This window comes from Saccostrea echinata, unplaced genomic scaffold, assembly GCF_033153115.1.
Source record: "Saccostrea echinata isolate AGI-Se365-2 ecotype Australia unplaced genomic scaffold, CSIRO_AGI_Sech_v1 ptg000001l, whole genome shotgun sequence".
NCBI classification, from domain to species: domain Eukaryota; kingdom Metazoa; phylum Mollusca; class Bivalvia; order Ostreida; family Ostreidae; genus Saccostrea; species Saccostrea echinata.
In genome coordinates, this window is record NW_026889750.1 from 38962178 (window position 1) to 38986128 (window position 23951).

General features: G+C 30.6%; 1 protein-coding gene across 1 annotated transcript; it reads right to left on the reverse strand.

Annotated features, from left to right (window-relative positions):
• Positions 1–3016: 3016 nt before the first annotated feature.
• LOC133191292 (uncharacterized) lies at positions 3017–23092 on the reverse strand. The gene is made up of 4 exons (XM_061327047.1): positions 22829–23092; positions 18358–18497; positions 5965–6014; positions 3017–4591 (listed from the first exon to the last, which is right to left on the reverse strand). Exons 1-4 carry the CDS (start codon positions 22906–22908, stop codon positions 4463–4465), a joined length of 399 nt encoding a protein of 132 aa, XP_061183031.1. The 5' UTR covers positions 22909–23092; the 3' UTR covers positions 3017–4462.
• Between the last annotated feature and the right edge of the window lie 859 nt (positions 23093–23951).

Below are 23951 nucleotides of genomic sequence, written 5' to 3' on the forward strand. Positions count from 1 at the left end.
AATTAAAGGAAAATGGCATGATTTCCTGTTATAAAAGGTAATGCATCTGTGCAATTTAGAATGATAATTATACACTGCGACTATAATTTTTAGGCATTTTAGAGGTACATGGACGTAAGCAGAATATAGAAAATCACAAAAATACTTCTTCAAACATCTTTGTTGATAGACTTTCTTGACTGAACTAGGACTGAACAATAGTCAGAAATATTTTTTAAATTTAATTCCTTTTTTTTTCAACTGACATACAAGATTAAATCCACATTTCAACAAATATAGCCAAACGCGCTCAATATTTTTCAAAGGACTTTAAATCAATCTTCAACCCTAAATTTGTAAATATTTACCAAAAGTCTTCGTGACAGTATTTTCAATTCTTGATATGATGAAGCATATATCCAAATGATTACAAAAAGTGATTAAAACATACACCTTTCCCTGCAAACTAATGAGCGGGATGGGTTTTTTTTTTCAAATCAATACTACTCATCTTGACCTTTTTGCACTTACACAGGATATAACGATTAAATGAAAGGTTTGGTTTACTTTCAGATTAACATTGTGAAAATTTATCCAAAAATGTAAATTTCTATTTAAAAATTTGATATTTTAGCGAAATATTATTATTATTATTAAAAGCCATTAAAAGTTCATATGAATAATTAACAAAAAATAATGAAAATGATTGTACATCAATTCATAATAGATATTACAAAGTTAACATTAAACACAATCTTTAAAAGATCTATAGCTCAGACGACTTATCATCAAGATACTGTAGCATATTTTTAATAGTCAAATTTGCATTACTTTAGAATAGTTGCATGTCATTCACATTATCACAGCTGTGTATTTTTATTAGCTGAGACAGGCTTGCGTTCGTTCACTTAACTAAGGCATCATACGACGTAGGTTCTACGGTAAATATCCAAATAATATGATACTCATTATAATTTAAACATTTTATACGACAGTTTCACATAGTTTTATGAAATTTAAACATGTTAAAGATACTGAAAATAATTTGTGCAACTGTTTTTCTTTTGTTGTCATTTGCACCGTAAAGTAATTCTGACTCTGAAGTCAAGCATTGTTTATCGGCTTATATTTCCTCAGAACATCTTCAAACCTATTGATTTTACAAAGTCTAAAAGACATGGCGTCATCACATATGATGAAAGGAGGAAGGCTCAAATCCATAATACAATCACGTATTTAGATTAAGGGTTCAACATGATCAAATAACAGTTCAATGATAACACATAAGTAAGACTAGAACCAAAAAAATGCAAAAATTTATTATTGATTCTAAAGTGAGTGTTTAGGGGGGAGAGTGTAAATACGTATATGAATACGTGCATAACAATGCCTCTGAAAAGAAAAAATTCACTCCATCCAAAATTCCTGAATCCGCCCCCTTTTATGGCGAGCATTATTTTAAAACTTTTGATTTCTAAATTGATCAAATTTCTAATTTTATATTGTAAATGTTGTAAACTATATTCGAAAAATTGTTACTCTGTTTATATTCTTGTGACTTGTGATTCACATTCTTAAACTTGATTTATTTTCTAAATACTGTGATTCAAATCCTTTATCTTGTGAATTATATTCGATAAGTTGTTGTACTTATTCAATAACTAGTGATTTATGTGTGATTCACAAAAATAGAAAGCGTTTCGAATAGGAATACTAAATTATCCAAATTAAACAATCATATATATATATATATATATATATATATATATATATATATATATATATATATATATATATATATATATATATATATATATATATATATATATATATATATATATATATAATTTAATTTTGTTTATATTATAGCCTCTGATTGGTCAATATCCAAAAAGGAACACAAATTATTTCTGTATAACCTGGTTTGGTATGGGGACACACCCCCCTGACAACCAGCTGAATCGTCTGTATCCATGCAATGCTCTCATTTCCAGTCCTCGGGATTCATGGAAAATTCCAGATTTAATAAATGTACCTTTAGCTTCAAACAGTAACTCGGATCTTACCACATGCAAACAAAAAACATGGCTGCTAGGACTATGTATCAGTTTTTACCTCCCCTTGCTTCCCATCACTTCCGTTACTAGGGTTGTATTATTGAGCGGCAAATTTGAACTAATAAAAAGCAACGAAATTTTACACCCACAGTCGTTTAATGATTTTAGAATTAAATTATAAGGAATGACTCTAATTCTTGGCCAAATTATTCGGGTATAACCTGGTTTGGGTCAGTTTACGCTGTTTTATAATCCGCTTCGCGGATTATAAAGCGTAAACTGACCCAAACCAGGTTATACTCGAATAATTTGGCCAAGAATTAGAGTCATTCCTAAAATATATAAGCATGCTCAGAGTATGATCAATTTTTGAACCGAGATATCTTATTGACAGATAAGTTGATCTTATAGGGATTTCTACAACCTCGTTTAAAGTCAGCATTTCGAAAACTCTAAAGTCGTTATAGTGACCTTGTAGCCAAATATTACCTATCATTTTGACATATTTTGACTGAAATATTTCATACCAATTGGCCTTTGGTTTTATACTATATTTGACTACAGAATATTTCGTCTAATTGATCAGTAAATTGGGCTCAAGACGGGTGTGGCCGATCGACAGGGGGTGCTTACTCCTAGACACTGATCTCACCTCTGGAATTTCCAGGGGTTCGTAATTTATGCCCTGTTCACAGATTTGTATTGTTTGAAATTTATTTTTAGATCGATCGCTGTTCGTTTTCTTCACCTTTTTCATTACAACTTTTTGAAAACAAGTCAAAAACAGAGTTTTTACAAATCAATAACAAGATTTTGCGAATAAATTAAAAGAAAAGCAAAACATTTCAATATCTGTCTTATCTGGCGATTAACGAAATCAGCAGCAGTGCTCTTTAAACAAACGGTAAAGATTCACCGTTTGACCAGCAATTGTAACACAATTATTATTACAACTGGCAAGAAATACACCACAAACATGCTATTGCAATATCTCTTTATTTACGTAACAGTTACAAAAACAAGTTCATCTAGCCCGTGTACATTATGTACTGGGATCGTACGAGTGAATGGAATACTGCTATAGAACATTTATCATGTAAGCTTTATTATCGCATACGCATTGGATATCAGTACCTTGGCACTTTGGAATCAAAAAGAATACAAACTTGTGTAATAAGGCTGAGTTTAATCAACCTTTATATATTTTATGCGAAAATAAAGAATGCATGAAAAGAGTTCCACAACAATTATTTACTATGAAGTCTAACAATGATACAAAAGAGACATATTAACACATATAGTTACCCTTATTATAAAATAAAAAAACAAAAAATAATTTAGCACTTCTCAAACACCTTATCACAAATTTCGAATTTTTAAATATTCTTTTCATTTACTTGTCAAACCATTTCTAATTTGTAAAATAATACTCTACCCAATATAGGTGTTTCTTTGACGTAATCTATATAACATGCCTCCATTTTCTGTGTTATTCTTCTGCTTATATTTTAAGCAAAAAAGTACTTGGTTCATTTAATATCACAAATATACATTACATGTATGTAAATGAAAACTCCCCAAATCAAATTTACTTTTAAATCTTCTATTAAATCGTCATTTATTTAATGAAGGTACAACCACAAAAAACGCTTATAAACCGAGTGAGGTCGGTTTTTAAAATATCTTCTTATGTAAGGGAAAGGCACATTTATATTTTTTTTATGAAATACACAAAGCAAAGAGGTTTCAATCAATTCTAGACTGCTTAATGATGTACAAAATGTAAATGAATTATATCAATCTGCATTTCAACATAACAATAACATAATACAGTATCTACTGAGTAAAAACATTCAAACATTTCAAAATAAAAATTAAAAATAATTGTGAATATATTTTAGATAAAATACAACCTTACAAATTATTTTTAAAAGATAAAATATTGTGTGAGAAATGATTAAATACAAAACAGGCAAATGGTTCATTACATAACGCTTCAAAATATAACACTACAGTGCTTATTCGATGCAGCATTTGCAAATAATGACGTATTTCAAAAGCTAAACATTCAAACTAGTAGGAAATGTGTAAATTAAAAGCGTAATTATCCTCACAAGAAATCCAGCATCAACAAAAGTTCTTACATTTTATTGGAAAGTCTTGTTTAATCATCTGACTTTGATCAACTAATGTCACTTATATACAACAAAATCAACAGTATGGTCCCCTTAAAAGTTTAAGCATCTCAGTGTAAGCGACCTCATTTATACATCCAATGTACCAAAAATTCTTTTGAAAATTACAATTATCATTTTAAAAAAAAATGTATTGAATGAATTATTATTATTTATTTTGTATTTATCACAGATGGCGGGAAAAAAGTCAAAACGCCCACTGATGCTCCCTGATTGGAAGATATTTTTTCATCAATTGGGTACCAACATTCCATCCACGGTCAGGGTATTAGGAGCCCCTTCACGTGTGACGATACGGCCTTTGTGTCCATTCATGGCAAAGTCGTATGTACAACTGCAATCATCTTCACTGAATGTTTCCTATGGAATGAAGGTTGGTAACAAATATAGTACACTTGATACTTTAGAGATTCTTACACATTTTCGTATTTAAAAGATTGTTTTCTAAAGATAGATGCAACCTAACAACTAAACTTAACGATAAGCTTAATGTCTTTCACTGTTCTATTGTCAAATTTCCTTATGCAGTAATATGCATATGGAATTTGATTCAATATGCTAAGCCAAGTTCTACGTACGAACAATTTCCTAAACGAGGCAGTCCACTGGCAGGTAAGTTAATGATACAAGGGTATCAACAAAATCTTTTAAAGTCAACATTTCGCAAATCAGAAAGTCGATATAATAACCTTGTTTGCAAATACAATCTTTCGTTAGGTCGAGTGTTGACCAATGGTTTTCAAACGTATTGTTAGGCCATTATCCTCATATTTTTTCACCCGAGCATGTAAAGAGGCCCACGGCGGATGTGACCGGTCGAAAGGGGATGATTACTCCTCCATGGCACCTGATTCCATCTCTGATGTTTCACAAAAGCCCATATTTGCTTTGCTCACAATTGTCTAGTTGGACTGTTGCATGAGTATTGTTCGTTTTATTCACAATTCGAAACTCTAGTACCAGTGTACTTATGAAACAATTCTGATTTTATAATAAATGTGTTGTAAATTCAATACTGACAAATAAATTAATGTAAAAGGGATTTCACCTTATTTAAAGTCAGGATTTCAAAATAAATTTTACGGTCGTTATAATAACCTTGTTTGCAGATACAACCTATCATTTGGTCATATTTTGACTGACTTGCTTCATATCAATTGATATACAATTATTATTTTTCATGCTAAATTTGACCACGGATTATTCCATACAACTGATCAATACATAGAACTCGTGACGCTGTGACCATCAACAGGGGATGTTTACTCCTCCTAGGCACCTGATCCCACTTCTAAAATTTCCAGGAGTCCTTGTTTTATGCCCATTTTACTAATATATATTCAAAAATATTTTGAGATCGATCATTGTTCCTTATCTTATTTTTTTTCTCTTATTTGTAAACTATACTGTAATAACTTTGTTATTCGAAGTCCACGAAGGAGGAAGTCATATCCAAAGCTTACTGATATGCAATTAGTTCTCTAATATCAGACTCTTTTTCCTGTAAAACTGAACTAAATAATACTTTAATTGCTATTGACTTTCTGTCGGAGATCGAGATAACAAATGAAACTTATTCATTATTGAGAATAGCATATAGATTTTTAGACACCCAAATGCTGTTTGTCAAAAGTGATCTATAAAACCATTCGTATTTTTCTCAATTTACACATGCAATTCTAATTGACTAAAATCAAATGGCTTCCCATTACGATAGTAAAATTCAAACTCACCATGGCGTCTAGTTTTTCTCCGTTGCAGTAAACTTCGCCTGTGTACATTCCTAAATATATATATATATAAAGTTATAACCAACAAGGAATATTGAACAAAACTTTGGACAAGCGATAATGAATAAATTTTTAAGCCTTAAGAATACTAGCTAGAAATTAAGGGGATGGACTTGGGTTTCCATCAAGCAATACTTTGCACAGCATAGTGAAATCAAGCGCTTTTAAAGCAACTATTTTCACATAATTTATATATTTTGTTTTATGAGAATAAGATGTTACAGGTTAAAAAACATTACATTTTCAATTGACTGATATTTTAACGAATTTTCAACTGATAGGTTTATGCAGCTGGACGTCGTAAGAGTGTATTTTTTTAATAGGGGGTATCATAAAAATATTATAAAAGATAAAGTACAAAATATATACTCTTGAAATTTTAAACATAGGAATTTGAAAATTTCACAATTATTTTATGTTATTTTTGAATATCTTTTTTGAATTTGTAATATTGTGTTGTACTCCATAAAAATAGAAAAATTTCATTAATTTTGACATTTTTGATGCCCCTTCTGGAAACTATACGTACAATATAGTTTACTCATAACATTTCATAATTTGAGCGAAAAGTATTTTGTAGTACTACTACTTGCAAAAATTTGCTTTGAAAAATTAGCATTCTATCATGTAATCCATTAGTAAATGTGCCTGTATTTTAGACGCTCCCTTAAAATAATCAAAGGTAGATTTTCTTTAAACTTTGTATGCCACTGAAGTCAATATAAGTTACATACGGTATAGAATTAAAGAGTTTCTCTAATGTAGTTTTCACGTAATACCCTTCAGTGACATATTTTAACTGTATAATAATTTCTGAGTGACACATAGAAGGAGCGACGAGAATGAATAGTGTGTTTTCTGAGAAACACATAAAAGATAAATATTTTTAAAAATCTTTGGATTTTATGTGGATGATATTGGATTAAACTATTTAACTGTATCTGGCTGAGGAAAAATTACGTACAATTCAATTGTTTAAAAAAGAAAAAAACCAGCACAAGTCTGCTTCTTTAAAAAATGACAAAGCTTCACGGAGGAAAAAAAATTGTAAATGTGTATATTACTGACTGGATAAGTTGTAAGATTTTTTAAAATTAATATTGATTTTTATCTGTCTAAAACATGTTCCAGAACAAAACAAAAAATATCAAAAATAGAACAGAGTGATAAATGTTAATTTTCATTTCTATATGCAGATATATATTTAAAAATCCAAGTGGTGTTTTTACTATTTTGTATATTAAAGTGTACATATTTAAAAATCCAAGTGATGTTTTTACTATTTTGTATATTAAAGTGTAAATATTTAAAAATCCAAGTGGTGTTCTTACTATTTTGTATATTAAAGTGTATATATTTAAAAATCCAAGTGGTGTTTTTACTATTTTGTATATTAAAGTGTATATATTTAAAAATCCAAGTGGTGTTTTTTACTATTTTGTATATTAAAGTGTAAATCTTATACGGTACCAATTTTGATCCACCAAATGCGCATTTCGACAAATTATGTCTCTATAAGGTTATTGATAGCTTGTGTACTGTATGTATCAGCAATTTTTATCTAGTTTCTAGTTCAAAACTGAGTAAAGGTGCAGAAAGGTAAAGGTTATAAAGCATGGAATGAGTAAGTTCATTGATTCAAAATTATGATATATCAGTGTAATGAACCACGGTATTCATTAACTAAGCTCTCAATTCATCAAATAATAAATTCTCCTGGTTATTGATTTTTGCAGACAGTTTTAATTTCCTGATAACTAGCTACATGAAGCATATTACTATCTAGCAATACTGTACTTGAAGTATGTCGCTGAACTTGAAAACTTTGGTCAATTACCTTATTTTACTCAAAAAACACGACTTCTAAAAGATAAACATATAGTTTGGTTGAAAAAAATAAACAATTTGTTTGTAGAAATTATTTCAATCTAAATTCACTCAAATATTGTGAATATTCAAATGTGTTCCTATTCAGACACGTTAAAAATTGTTTTGTTTGAAAGAAGAAAATTAAAGTTTAAATCTATACATGTATTTACAATTAATATGTGGGAAAACAAAACGTCTGTTAAAGTTTTTTTTTTTTTTTTTTTTTTTTTTTTTTTTTTTTTTTTTTTGTATTTTCCCCAGATTTGTTTTATTTATTTCAATATTGCCCGTTCCTTAAACCTGTTAAACTAATATTTTTTTCCTAATATTCTGTCCATTGTGTCACAGTATAATACATGCAACAATAACTTTCATAGTTTGTCTAAAGGTAATGTTCTGTTGAATTTTCGTGTATGATGATTATGATGTCAATTTGAATAAAAAAAAAAATCACGGCAATTTTTACTAGAATTACAACAAAAATATTGAAAAAAATTGGCGGAATTGTGTTTGTACCGATTTTATCATAGCAATTCCAAATATATTTCCAATGCATTTTGTTGTTATACTTTTCAGCAGAATGGCAGTAATAATTTTAAAAAAAATCTTCAAAATAGTTCTTTTAGTACTCTTTGTACACTAAGTCTGCACAAAAAGTGAATTTTGCTGTGTGAATGAATTATAAAGATTTCAACTTGACCTATGTTGACCTTTATAGACTACTAGCATTTTAATTAATTACCGTCCTAAGATTTGATGGAATTTAACATTATTGCGTACTATTTAAAGCATTTTGGGGTGAGTTCGATCCTGAGCTTTTAGGCATACTTTCATCTGGACTTCTATTTCTAAAATTCTGCATCATATTTAGCTTTTACAATAAATTTGGATTCTACAATACCAATTAAGCTATATATTCAATTAAAAATCTACAATTAACTTTCATAGAAAAAGCGTTAAGTGAGGAACTAGGAACTATATTTTGAGGCAGAAGGATTTTTTTAGAAGAAAATTATCAATTTTACTCTTTCGAAGTATTTACAGTACTGTTAAGTTTGGATTCCTATTATTTCATGTATTCTGCACGCAGGGTTATTTATGCACTGAAATGTTTTAAACTGACCCCGAATTATATATAGAATTAAGTATTATGAATTCTATCAACTTATCATGACAAATATAGCAAATATATTGTAAAAGTCCAGAAAAAATTACCATAATTTTAGCTTAAAAATTAACACTTTTTGAATAATGTCATTAAATTACACCACTTTTATTATTCTTTACTGAATATACAAGATAACTTTTACAATTCTGCTTAAATTTCGTTAAAGCTTATCAATTTAAAATAATTTTAATGCTTGTTAAATTTAAATGGCAGAAAAATAACATTTTGTGAGTGCTGAAAGGTCAAATAATTGATTATGCAAAGTAATTTGAAAATTTTCTTTGTCATAATTTTTAATGTGTCTATTTTAGAAATGATAAGACTGTATTTGATCCCATAATTTATACGGGTTAGAAATATTGTAGGAAAACTTCGAAAATGTGATGATGAATCTGACGCAATCACAGTGCAAAAAGGTCATATTAAAAGCAGTGTAGAGCCAAAAAACGCGTATTGACCCCCATTTTTGTTTTAATATTTGAATAAACTTTGTGTGTAGATATTAAAATATGCTTGACAAAAAATTCTTAAGATTTTTTATAACAGAATCCAACCTCCTTAAAGTTTAACTTTAAAAGTTATGCCGATAAGATACCAACATTGTTGTTTTTAAGCAATTTATTCTTCAATTTCAACTACATATGTATTTTTAGCTCTTTAAAAATTCAAAATTATTCAAAAATGCAATTGTGACTAACTTTTCCGTATTTCTTTTGAAAATCTATTTTGACTTCTGATGAATTCAAATGAAAGGGAAAAAAAGGAAAATCAAAAGTATAATAGTATTGTACGCTCTGTCTGTATACATGTATGTCTCCGACAAGCATGTGGTATTGCTACAAACAAAGGAGAGGAGAAGTGCAATCTGAGAAATGGAAACAATATATCTGGGTGACACATTCATTATATCAATATATATATTTTTCTATCTTGGTAGGCTAGATATGAAAGAGATTTTAGTTGATGTTATACAACAGTAGCATGATGTCATGATAAAACGAAGAAACTAAACTAAAATATGTGAAACTGAACACTTGAACAAAGATAAATAGGTGATTACAAAACAATTTTTATAGACTTTGACTGGAAGCGGAAATATTCTTAATCCTGCTTAAATTAGAAAGCTAAATAGAGCGTATGACGTTCGACTTTAGTTACCCAATCAAATTATGTTTTGCATTTGTATTGGATTGAATGCAATAGGAAAGCAAACAATGATGGTTAGTAATTATTTTTATATGAGGTTTTTTGTGTTTGAGAATTATCGTGTATTGATCAGGTAATTGTTTAAAAAGTAACATTTGGTATTTGTCGATATTCCCCCAAGACATTACAATGTTATTGCCAATGACTTTTCATTGGAAGCAAATTTGGCACCAACGAGCTTTAATTTAAATGTCTTGCATGATCTTTTTTCTCTGCAAAAAATTAGTTTAATGACTAATTAATCATGTGCGAATTCAAAAAAGTCAATTAAAAAAAAAAAACTGTGTATCTGTCGAATGCAAAACTAAATAGGAGACGAAACAAACTCAGTTGAAATGAAATGAAACCAAACAAATGATTTTTCATGATTGAGTTTGTTTCAATATCGTTTCGCACTTTACATGTACTCAGTCTGCTTAACTCAAAGGCTACGCCATTACAAATAAGAAACTTCATACATTGGAAAGAAAGGATGAAATGGTTGAATTAGAGATGACCTTGGCTTTGAAATTTGACCTCGAAGTTATAACTGAGGCACCTATACCTGTATATTGGATTATTTTATCTGATAAAATTTACCTTTAAACTTACATTATATCATGATGAGAGGGTTTTAGTATTATCATCGGAAATGACCATTGACTAGGTCTTAAATCTTGATATTAATAATAGAACACATTAACTTCTGTTGTAGATAAGAATGCCCATAATTGTCATTTCCAAATCTCACTTGAAGTCTTGAAAACAAAAATAAGATGCAATATTTTTAATAACAATGTTGCATGCTGAATTTGATCTTTACAATTGAATGGAAAATAATTTACATCTTAACAATTGAATGGAAAATAATTTACAAAGACAAGTTTCTGTTTCAAAGTGTTAACTTTCCAGGTAATTTGTGACACATCTTATATATCATTATCCACATTCCCGTCATGTAATCTTTTTCTCATATATCCTGGGAAGATGTACAAAAACAAAATTTATCTAAAAATCAAAAGTATTACTTTAGAAAGCATTTTCATCGCCCCCTTCCCAAAATGTAGTTTTGCTATTTGCTAACGATTTGAAAAACGCAAATTTTTTCATAAGCTAAAACAGTTTTGTATTGTATTATATTGTATCTAAGTGATGTGTGCATATTTCCCAATGACATCTGAAATTCAGATTACTGGATTTAGAATTAATAACGAAATAAAAAAAAAAAAATCAGGTGTACTTTTTAGGAATATTATTTAACATTTTCATAATCCCATAGTCCATCAGAATATGGTAATAAAAACAAGGTTATTTGTTTTAGGCAAAATAGTCAATTAATAGGAATATACGCATATCAAAAGTTTCTCTTTTTTGAAATCATTTAAAATACGGGGCACGAATTTGCAAATTATTCATGTACACTGCTTTTTTACAAGTCAAACAATGCTTAATAAATCGGATCTTATATTCAAAACTAAAAAAAAAATCCTTATTAGTGCCACAGCGATATAAGCCTCATCAAGAAACATACATTTTTGTCCAATTATTGTTGTCAAATACTGAATATTTTTCCGCCTCAGTAGTTGTTTTTCTACACACTTGACTAATTGTTAGACGTTAATTTTTTTCATAGACAGCTGCTTTTTCAATAAAAATGGATTTTGTAAATTTACTTACCTTGTCATTGGTCATTTGAAAAATTATTTTGTTAAATACATTCTGATTGTACACACAAGTTCTCTGAAGTAGATATCAAAAAGATGATTGAGTTTCTGATTGACAATATCTATGTACATGTTTTTGGAGATCAGGTCTTCCAACAATCCAAAATAATTTTCCATGGGTACCGATTGCGCCCCGTTATTAGCAGACCTAATTTTGTATTTATATGAAGCTGAATTTATTCAAAAACTTATATATGAGAAGAAGAAAACATTTGCTGTGGCCCTCAACTCGACATTTAGATATATCGACGACCTATTATCAATTAAAAATAATTACTTCCATTCATATGTCGACTCGATATATCCCAGTGAAGTTGAAATAAAAGATACCACAGAATCTGACACATTTGTTTCATATTTGGTTATTTTACTAGAAAAGGACATTAATGGTAACATAATAACAAAACTTTATGATAAACGTAATGACTTCAACTTTTCTATCGTCAACTTCCCTTACTTATGTAGCAATATATCCTTATCACCTGCATATGGGGATATATCTCCCAGTTGATTCGATACACAAGAGCATGCTCCACGTACTAACAATTTCTAAAACGAGACAAGCTACTGACAAACAAGTTGATGAAACAAGATATCAACAGTCTCGTTTAAAGTAATCATTTCGCAAGTTCTGTGGTCGATACAATGACCTTGTCAGCAAATAAAATCTATCATTAAGTCGGATGCTGACTGATGTTTTTCATACTAATTGTTAGGCCATTATTTAAGAACTGAATTGGTCACAGGGTTTTCTGTGTGCCCAATCATGTCAATGAGCACACGGAGGGTGTGAAAGGTCGACACGGGATGCTTCTCCTCCGTGGCACCCGATTCCACATTTAATGTTTTTAGAAGTCCGTGTTTGCTCTGCTCCCTATTTGTATTATTTCAGTGGACTTTTGAGCTTAATTACTGTTCGTTATCTCCATGTTTCAACTAACATGTCTCATCCTTATTTTCTTATAAAGGCATATGTTTTCTTGTTTTTGATGAGGTAGTGTTATTTTCGACCACAAAATCTAATATGTATAAATATGAAACAAATCAAATCTCTATCGACTTTATTTTGTTTAAAACGACAAAATGTAAATATATATATATATATATATATATATATATATATATATATATATATATATATATATATATATATATATATATATATATATATATATATATTCGTTTATTAAATTGACACGCTTAAGCCATCATTAGAATTTATCAAAAGCGCACCTTGGATGATCTTAATCTTTCTTGTATTAGTTTATACCATAATCTATAGATTTTTTTCTAGAAATACCCTGTGTTCAGTAAATGCTGCTTGGGTCCCCTTTAATTGTTCAAATTTACATTCTAAAGTAACAAGACTTATTCAGAATTTCAACAACACTTGTTTATTTAGTTATTTTTTTCGAACATAGGGTTAAAAATATTCAAATATTTGACTGCCTAAGCACGGCATGGAAATAGATTAATAGACTTAAAGGCGTCTATATTTTTAAAAAGGTCCAAGAAACATTGTTTTTTAGTCGGGAAAATCAATAAAAGGTTCTTTATCACGCTGTGTTATATATTTTAGTTGAAGCCTGTCTGTGTTCACCTTCATTATGATATGCTGAGCATTATTTTGTATATTATGAAGTTCACGTCCATTTGAAAAGAGCATAGAACAAAACTTAATACACTGCAAGAATGAGGGGAAAACAATAGCTTTAATATACTGTAATCATTTTGAACGAAAATTTTCAGTAGATAAAATTTCTAAAACTGTACTTTATAAGGAGCTCAATACAAAATAGTGTTTAGTATAGCATCACTTGCAATATCTAATAAATTCACAATTATTAGGATGATTAAGCTTCAATTTTTTTTTTCAGTTATGACAAAATTCTTGGAGAAAGAAGCCAGGTCAATATTTAAGATGTCCCATAAAGAAAGCAGCACAATTGATCATTTTTACGACACATTTTATGACATCTCATATTGAATCAATATTATCACCCGCAGATAATCACAAAAGTACTCCTATCATTTTTCCTCCTGGCATTTCATAATAAAAATAAGAATCCATTGCAGTAAATATGTATTCACAAAAAGATAAAAATTTCAGTCTGTGTTTCATTAAAACGTGACTACGAGTTTGTTTCCGGCAATAACACATATTTTATGCATGGTGTTAATCGATCCCAATCCACTATATTTGATACCTTATTCAAAGACAATCAGTTGAAAAGTTCGAGCATGTATTAAATTCAATTTTGAGTTTTAAAAATCTGAATGGGAGGCTTATTGAAAGACATTTTTGTTCACTTTTGGCAACAATACTTGCTATAACAATGTAGACTGCTGAAATAGTTTTGATATTTTTAGCTAAAAAAGTTAGCAATAGAATATTACGAAACAAAAATATGAAATATATAATCGTCATATGATACAACAAAACATCATTTTAATACAATGTATATAATTCAACTCGAAGTTCAATGTGTGGGCGTTTAGACAAAGAGAAACAGTCTGTTTTATTTTAACTGCTTGAATTTACGAAAGCTTGATTTGAAAAGAAAAAAAAATCAATAAGTTTATTTGCATTCTTTTTTTTTTTTTTTTTTTTTTTTAAATCACGTGTATCATCTGTACGTCCAGGAAGCCAATGAGCAAAATCATATGATTCGATTTTCCTCTACAAAAAGTTTAAGGTAAAAAACGCACTGCCTGTAAAATCATTAAAAAGGATTTTCTGTTTGTCCAAATCTGGATAATGAACCAGTTCAGTCATAAATACGGTATCTTTGCATCTGCAAACAATGATAACGAGAATGGCATCACTGTCCGCGTAAATAGATGTAGTGAATTCCAATATCCTACACTCGGATTCTAATCACTCATGCCGCCAGTAATACATTTTACATTAAGCTTCGTGTTTATACAATGAACTATATCGATCGACATTTTGTGCTTACACGGTATCGTTCAAAAATCTATTTCCAAAATAGCACGTCCTTCATCGTTACTTTTCTTTACGCATGAAAGATAATTATGGATAACAAAAAAAAAAGCCTTGTTCGAGAGTATGAATCTTGTAGATTGTCTTGCCACTTGGTAAATTTAAAAGATATATTTTTTAAATTAAGTGCTTTATAAGCATCTATTGATTCTTATACCCCATACAGTTATCATTTTGAAGTGTGATGCGTGCAAAATTTAGGGCATTTGCCTTAGCTCATAATCAAGAAAATCCGAAACTTTAAGTGGCTTCGTTATTATTTCAGATGTTGTACGGACTCAGTCTAAAAACCTTTTCAACTGTGTATAAATTGTAAAGATGAAATGATGATTTAATAAACCAGATCCAAAGGCATCATTTTAAACCTCCAAAACAATAAAACCTTTAATATTTTTCATATTTTCTGTAAACCAGCAATAAATATGTCCACCTTTTCTCTAGATACTGTTTCCCGCTATTTCCCTGATGATAAACTAATAGTTTTTTGAATTAAAGTAATGAAGACATTTCGCTGGTTAACACTTATTCAAAGATTTAGAATATTTAAGTTTAATAGTGTAGACTACAACGCTTAAGTTTAGAAGTTCTGGTTGATATGTGCTACCAGTATTCTCAAAGAATGAAATTCGTTATAACCAGTTATGCACACTGGTCGTTTTCTACATAAACTTCTTCTACTGTAAACACTATAAAGCCAGCATTCAATAAGTTTACTTAAAAATATGCTCATAATTCTATTCAGGTTTTTATATCTTAAACAACAGAAGCATTTTAGATTACACAATTTCACAGCATCAAGTCAAATTACATAGGTCTCAAGTTGTTTTCAAGGTTACTCAGTCATTGGATCTTAACATTAGAGTTAATTAAAGAATTTTAAATGATTTACTTTAAGAATCCAATTAAAGAATCTAGACCATAGTTTTCAAAAAATCGATGATACTAACAAACCATTAATGCCAAGTCTGGGTGTAAAGTGAAAGTGAAATTATACTTACTTGTGACATTTAGTCTTTCCCAACACAAATAAACAGAATATCAAAATTGTATTCGTCAATCATGCAATCATGTTTTGAAGATTGAAAAAATAAAAAAAAAGAAAAATACAGCACTTAAAAAGTAAATTAACAGTTATAATCCAAAGAAAATCATAAAAGGTTTGATAGAGCTATATAATTCCTGAATATTTACGGTAAAAAAAATGCATGTTTTACATCCCAGTGATTCGCAGTGCTCTAAGGTAATTACATTTTTTTTATTGAATGAATATCGAGTGAAGTTCACAGAGTTTGTTAAAACAATATGGAGGACGTTTATAGGTTCTAACATCTGCTACACAAATATGATTTCACAGGATTCTTTGTAACAAAGATAGAACGAGTTTGTTGAGGGCGGACTTGTACGTTTATGATTTACATATTTTAAGCTGGAGATTTATTACCTCAACAGGAAAAAAAAACATTACAACACAGTAATCAACGAAATTAACTCTTCCTTTATCTTGCTGTCGAGTTTTAAGCAATGTATTCAAACCTTAAATGGCCTTAATGCGAATTTAGTTTATTATTCTACCTCGGTCTACCCTAATAAATCTGCTAATTGAAAACAAATAAGAAACATTTTGATGGCTTTATTTAATAAAAGAGTCAATTTTAGAATGTCTGGGAAAATTTTCATGACAAACAGTATCTAAATTCTAGAAAAAGAAACAAGTTCAATTTTACTAAACGGGCAATTTATCATTAATTTAGCACCTATGCTTTATGCAAAGAACAAATTATAGATCACAAAAAATGTTTGCCGTTAACCATTGTTTGGAGGTCAGTTTAAGGGCATCCTCTTTTCTATCTATAAAATTTTACACATGTAATTCTGTTTCGTAAGATTAAGAGGCCTATCACTGTGGTTTGTAGTATTTTTATAGACTAAGTTCGTTAAGGGCTTAGTATGACCATTTATTTAAAATAAAAGCAAATCGTAGTTAAAATTGTGACAGTTTGTAATTAAGAACACAAATAATACTGGTCTAAAGCCAGAATTGATTTGCTGCGTACCCAGAAGTATAAGAAGGTCAAAGATTAGTTCATTTTAACCGAATTTGCTCATTATTTGTGGGTTTTCCCCCAACATTTTAGTACAAATGGCATTGGAAAGCAAACCTTATTTTCAAGTTTTCTGCACCTATGATGACTTGAGCTCTTTTATATTTTTTTAAAAAAGAAAACGTTCTTTAAAGATGACGAAAAAACATTTTAAAATAAATGTTGATATTTGGAAAAAAATGAGCTTGTGACAAATCCTTTATGTAACATAAAGTCATATAGGTTTTCAAATTGAACTTCATTAATTATTTCTCCCCCAACAAGTTGATACCTTTCCGTTTTGGTTTTGTTTCGCAAATTTTTGTCCCTTTTTAAAAAAGGGAACACAATCGAGGCATTGGATTCAATGGACCAGATCTTCCGTATCTAATTGACAGTGACTAAAATCTCATGATCATCAATCAAGGTTACATATCAAAAGTCCAAATCACTTGGCAAAGAGATAAAGATTAATGGAAACCATGTTTGGAATGCACTTCACAACATTGGCTCCTGGTCATACCTAAAGGTTATGCATGTCAAAGTCATTTAGAACGATTTTGTGGGAAAGATTATAATCAGTCACCCGTTTTTGGGTCAAAAAATCTTCTTTTATTTTTTTATTTTTATTTTTTTTAAATAAAGTTGAATCATCATTATCTTGTTCCAGATATATGTCTACAGTATTAAATAATGCTAATTCAAAAAATTCCCAAAACATAATAAAACAAAAGTTTTCATTAAAAAACAAATTCGACAATTTGTCAGCACTTAAAAATACATGTATTATAACATTGCACCATCCCGATTAGTAAATAAATTTTAATAGAATTTGCATTTTAAAACCTTTTTTTTTAAATTTATATGCCACTCCGAGGTATCCAATTGCAAGAAGAATATGAAAGTCAATTTTGAGAACTGAATATTCACTGCATATTTAACAGAATTACCACCTAACGTAGCATGAAAAAGGTGACACTAACGAACAAATTCTGTAAACGATACGAATCCGCAAAAACAATTAAAAAATATACTGATAGAGTGACTTGAAGATAATTACTGGATGTCACTAGCTTCAAAGTAAAGATATTGCAGCTTAAAGGTAACAATGATGTAAATTCTGATGTGAAGTTACAGACTATATATTAAATGAAAACGAGAAAAACTGAAATGGGACAAAATTAGTATAAAAGCAAAATATAAGGTCAGCCGTTAACCTAAGACCAAAATGAACAAACACAACTGAAAGTATGTTGTAAATTGATGATTGGGAATGTGTTTGTTTGAACAGATTTAAAATCTTACTAAACGAAATATTGTAAGTTTCCTCAGATATCATGAAATTCCAGGTGGTTGTGTCATGACATTCGGTATGCATCGATGGCATTCCTTGGTCTGCTTGGTACGCCATCATTCGAGCTTCTTTTGCTTCACGCTTGGCTTTTCTGAAAGAGAGCGAATGAAAAGTTTTTATTTTTAGCACAATTCACTATTTGAATGTATATGGATTTTGTATTCCTGCATTTTGGTGATCACATTCGTTTAAAATATTATGGCTTTGTATTCAATTGAAACTATTTTTCATATATGATACAAAATCTGCATATATAAATATATTCAAAATGTGAGGAAAATATGCAGTGATCTGGATTATAGCAAAAAGTAATAAGTTTTTAAATGAAATTTTGCTTCAATATCAATACCAGTGTTCCTCGTTCGTTTCAGGTTTTTTTTTTTCAATGCAAAAAGGAATTTTGATGACTTATTTTGATGTATAATTCCCCTTTTAATATGTTAGTCAAGAGATAAAACAAAAACACATCTTCCCTGAGAGAGAGAGAGAGAGAGAGAGAGCGTATGATTGTACAAGCATTATACACATATAATTATATACTATGCATAATTTATTTTCATTAAGTTACACATTGAGCTGCTATAAACATGGATATCGATAATCAGGTACTCGTTTCTTGCTGATACCTGATTGTCATCAATATCTGGTAAGTGATAAGACTTTTACTTTACATAAATATATAATACGGGACTCTGGATTTAATTGATTTTGCCACGAGACCTTCACCTTTAGGTAATAAGCGGATATTTGGTGTATAACACGTCTTGACATAATCTGGTTGAATTACATTATTAGAATCATTTATTTACAAATGATTCTTTATATCTGTATTAAATTCAAATAACGATCCTGCAAAGTTTCGAGGACATAAAGCATATGGATCTACACACGTTGTGCATCAGACTGCCGAAGCTGCACAATGTTATTTAGTGCAATAAGAACAGCGTGCCAGTATAATTTGATATTAACTGCAATCTGTGGAACAATTCTCTAATGATTCTTCGTTTGCTAAAAGCAAAATTCTTGATAAGCTTATTAACTTAAGTTTCTCTTCCGACACTGACGTCATTAACCGCCAAATTCCGGGAAAGCTCCAAAAATTTTTGTTTGATAAGTGTTTGCATTGTGATATGATTTATGCAAATCCTGGCTTTCATCAGCTGTACATGTTGCTATATTCTTTGGGAGACAATTACTGTTAACTGATTTTTTGCAGACTCATTACACAGGGCAAAATTTTTATCAGGTTAAAAAACCTGGATTGAGAAAAAAAAAACCCATTTCTTTGGATATTACGTGTTTCTTGTATTCAATATCTAAAATATTAAACATTTAAAAGAAAATTGGTAAGATTGGTATTGTAATCAGAAATATCTTAGATACTGAAAAAATCAAAAAAAAGACCTTTAAGATTGAGTTCTCAGAGACATTCCCTATCTTCACCAAAACTAACACGTTTCTTTTGTACTAAACTGAATCCACGGAAGCGAGCTTTTATATGCGGTTTGATATTTCACCACTTTACTTTTAAATGCAGTTTAATATTACCACCACTTTACCAAGCTTAACATGCAGTTTCAAGTTAACCCCCTTTTTAACGATCTTTTACATTCAGTTTCAATGTGGTCACCAATTTCACTGGCGGATTTAAGGGGGGGGCGTGGGGGGCGCACGCCCCCCCCCCCTAAAATTTTCAAAGTATGATATGACTATATGACTAATATCAATAATGCCATACTTTGGTATATAACTAACCAATACCGCTATTTTTGTGCCTGGTTTTACTCTTAAAATACACGAAAACCCAGGAGCTTCCGGGGGCTTCGCCCCCTGGGCCCCCTCTATTCAAAGTATGATATGACTAGTATTAATAATGCCAAACTTTGGTACATATTAACTAACCAATACCCCTATTTTTGTGCCTGGTTTTACTCTTAAAATACACGAAAACCCAGGAGCTTCCGGGGGCTTCGCCCCCTGGGCCCCCTCTATTCAAAGTATGATATGACTAGTATTAATAATGCCAAACTTTGGTACATATAAACTAACCAATACCCCTATTATTGTGCCTGGTTTTACTCTTAAAATACACGAAAACCCAGGAGCTTTCGGGGGCTTCGCCCCCTGGGCCCCCACCAGGGGTTCGCCCTGGACCCACTGGGGGCCTTAAGGCGGCCCCCAGACCCCCTGCCTGAACAAAGTTATCCACGCCCCCCCCTAATCACAAATCCTGTATCCGCCCATGAATTTACCGAGCTTTTACAAACAGTTTTATTATTACCACCAATTTACCGAGCTTTAACAAAGTTTTAATATTACCACCACTTTACCTATCTTTAACAAACAATTTAAATATGACCACCATTTTACTTAGCTTTTACACGCAGTTTCAATTTTACCACCTCTTTAATGAGCTACGACATGCAGTTTTAATATTTCCACCCATTTACTAGGCTTATCCAAGAAGTTTCAGTACAAACACCTCTCTTAAGTGATAAACGTACATAAACCTGAATTGATTTTTAAATTTTAATTTATGACAACAAATAAAGCGACTTTCATTGATTTTTTTCTAAAGAAAAATATGGTAAGAATTTGTAATTTCTTGATATTTACCATTACGTATAAAGGGCTGCCGACTCATTGTCAGGACCAAAAGCTTAAAAAATTACAGGGGCATTACAAATTAGAGTTTGCAGGTTGCACACATGATTAGGGTAAATATTTTACCTACAGATGTTTTCATTCTATGGTGATTTTAATACTGCTAGATGTTAATAGAGAGTGAAAACAAATTGAATGGACAGACAATAACTGTTTCAAACTACGGCAAAATTTTTGTTGATGCAGTATTTTCAAGACACAGAAAGGAGGTTTTTCCAAAATGCTTCACTCTGAGTAGAACAACTTTGCTTTTTTAGTTTTACTAATTTTGAAGTTGCCATGTAAAATGTTGACGCAATAAATGAGGGGCACTGGGCTATTTACCTTTACATCGAGGAATGCATTTGATACTTTTGTACTCATGTTCACGTGTTGGTTTTATAGGCAGAAAGTATATATATCTTTCTATGAAATAAAAAAAAAATCCATGAGTGGTATTAAAAGAGATTATAAATGTTTTTAAAAATGAGACAAAATTTAAGAAATTACCCAGAATGATAACATAAAATCCAGAAAAAAGGGTAAAGATTTCCTTAAGCATTCAGAAAATCTGGAAATCATCCACAGAAAACTCATAAAACATGACAGAAGGCTAGTAGCTTAATCATGTTGTAGAAGTTTTACCTGTCATTTCACCCCAAAGGCAAGGGTGGTTCTATATCATGCTCATTACTGCAAACCCTTTCCAAATATACCCAACTGCTTAGGCAATACAGATGAATGTTACGTTATTTGCCAGGAAATTGCCTTATACTAAGTTAAATAATCAAATATCGTAGAAATTGAAAAGTTTCAACAAATTTGATAATGGGTTTGAAAATAAACCATAATTTCAGAGTATACCATATTGTAGTTTTCCGCATTTATAATAAATTTCTGAACTTTTTAAATGCCATATGAGACTATATAAAGCCCTTAAATGTGTGTGCCACTTATAAATTCACGATTTTCTACATGCTGTAATGAAATAAAAAATTGGGGAAAAGATGAGCCTCAATGCACGATTTCTTCAAAGGCAGTCAAAATATTTCTCTTAGTCCCTTCTTTGTTGTCTTAGCAAAGACAATTCAGTGATATACATGTATCTATAATATTCATAATTTATCAAACAGATCGAGGTAGTGCAAGTTCAGCAAACATTGGTTTTAAGCAGGGGAAGGGCTGGTCTTCTGGTGCGTGTGTTGAGAATGGAGTACCTCACAAAGCGTAATGATGACACACTTTGTCACTAATTGATCTGTGTCTCTCTATGTACTGCGTCAAAAGACGATACCACGGTTGTACTACTATCCCGTTCTAATACACTCCTGTGCCTGGTATCAATTTATGATATAACTAACTGCATATATACTATATTCTAAGACACACAAAAACAAAAAGTTGTAGGCGTCGTATAACTCTAAATTCTCAATTATGTCAATTACAAAGAAGCACCGTACATATCATAAGTAGATACTGAAACCTTGAATTTATTCTTAAAATTAATATGTTTGTAATCCGCATCGCTCCCTGCCTTGATTCACATGGGCTGCAAAATGCCTTAAACCTAAGGATTGTTTGCTACAGAATATATGGGTTAAATGATTACGAAAACAGAAGCTTGTTCTTATAAGTAACAAAGACGGAAAAATAAATTAATCTGGGCAGTTGTCAGGCGTGTTAAATTGTTTTAAAAATATCATACATTATTAACACGCGTGAGCTTTGCTGTCGGGAGAATTCTTCATATTTTCAAACGAAAACAAAAATAGAACTTACTTATCGGCCGCTTTCTTCTTGAGAGCCTTCTCTATGGCATTTTGCTTACTTTTTCTACAGGCTGTTAAAATCACCGACATTTTAGGATGAAGTGCGTGAACGTTAGCTTCCCCGTACCAAAGACAAAAAAATCCAATATGTTTGCTCAACGTCTTTCTCCCAGAATTAATATATCCTCTGCGGTTACGAACCTGCTATTCATATATTTAATAGTGAGGCAGAATCCATTGATTCACTTCGCCTCTTGTTGCCTGGCAACCACATCGACGTACCTGTAGATCGATCTCCGTCCTGTTCTATCTATGTTGGGTTTTAAAAGATCATTTCTAAACGTGTTCGATTCTTCTAACAATCAACACTCTTTGAGTGTTTACATGTATTCAGTGGATATTGGATATTTATGAGACGATAAACATAATGTATTTGACATATTTCGCTACTGTTTGTAATACAATATTGCAACATTGTCGAACTCGCCAATAAATATTTTGTATTTACAATGCAATGTAATCAATTTTTTGAGAAAATCTATTTTGTCCTGGCTTTCTTAATTTTGCTATTCTTCAATATTTTAATGCCACTGGAAGAACAGGTGGAACTAGTCTGCAATTTAACGATTTTCAAAGCAGGTATATTTTAATATTTCATAAGAATTCCATACTTCATGTAATTCTCATTTTTTTCCCAAAGCAAAGCATACTATATCAGGAATCCATTTTAAAAAATATAAAATTTTCCGAAAGTTTATTTATATAAAGCTAGGAAATATCACCTTGATTTGTAAGAAAAATAACCAGCCGATGCAGTACGTACTTTAACATGGAGTCAAATTTCCACAGATCCATTTTTACTTTTCAATATTGAAAAATAATCTGGGATCATTTTTCAACTTTTTCTTCATTTCATGGTACATCGGATCGATGCATTGGGTGGAATAAATAGCGAACAATAATTAAGCTAAAATTCCGAAACAACATAAATTTGGAGGAGAGCAAACACGGACCTCTAAAACATCAGAGGTGGGATCAGGTGCCATGGAGGAGCAAGCACTCTCCGGCGACCGGCCGCATTCCTGTCATGATAAAAAAAATCTGTAGATAATTCAAATAAAAATAATGGCCTA

Coding starts and splice junctions, on each gene's coding strand:
- LOC133191292 (XM_061327047.1), bottom strand. CDS start 22,908: ATGTCGGTGATTTTAACAGCCTGTAGAAAAAGTAAGCAAAATGCCATA. Junction 18,498..22,828: donor AAGAAGAAAGCGGCCGATAA/GTAAGTTCTATT, acceptor GCTCTCTTTCAG/AAAAGCCAAGCGTGAAGCAA. Junction 6,015..18,357: donor AACTTACAATATTTCGTTTA/GTAAGATTTTAA, acceptor ATATATATTTAG/GAATGTACACAGGCGAAGTT.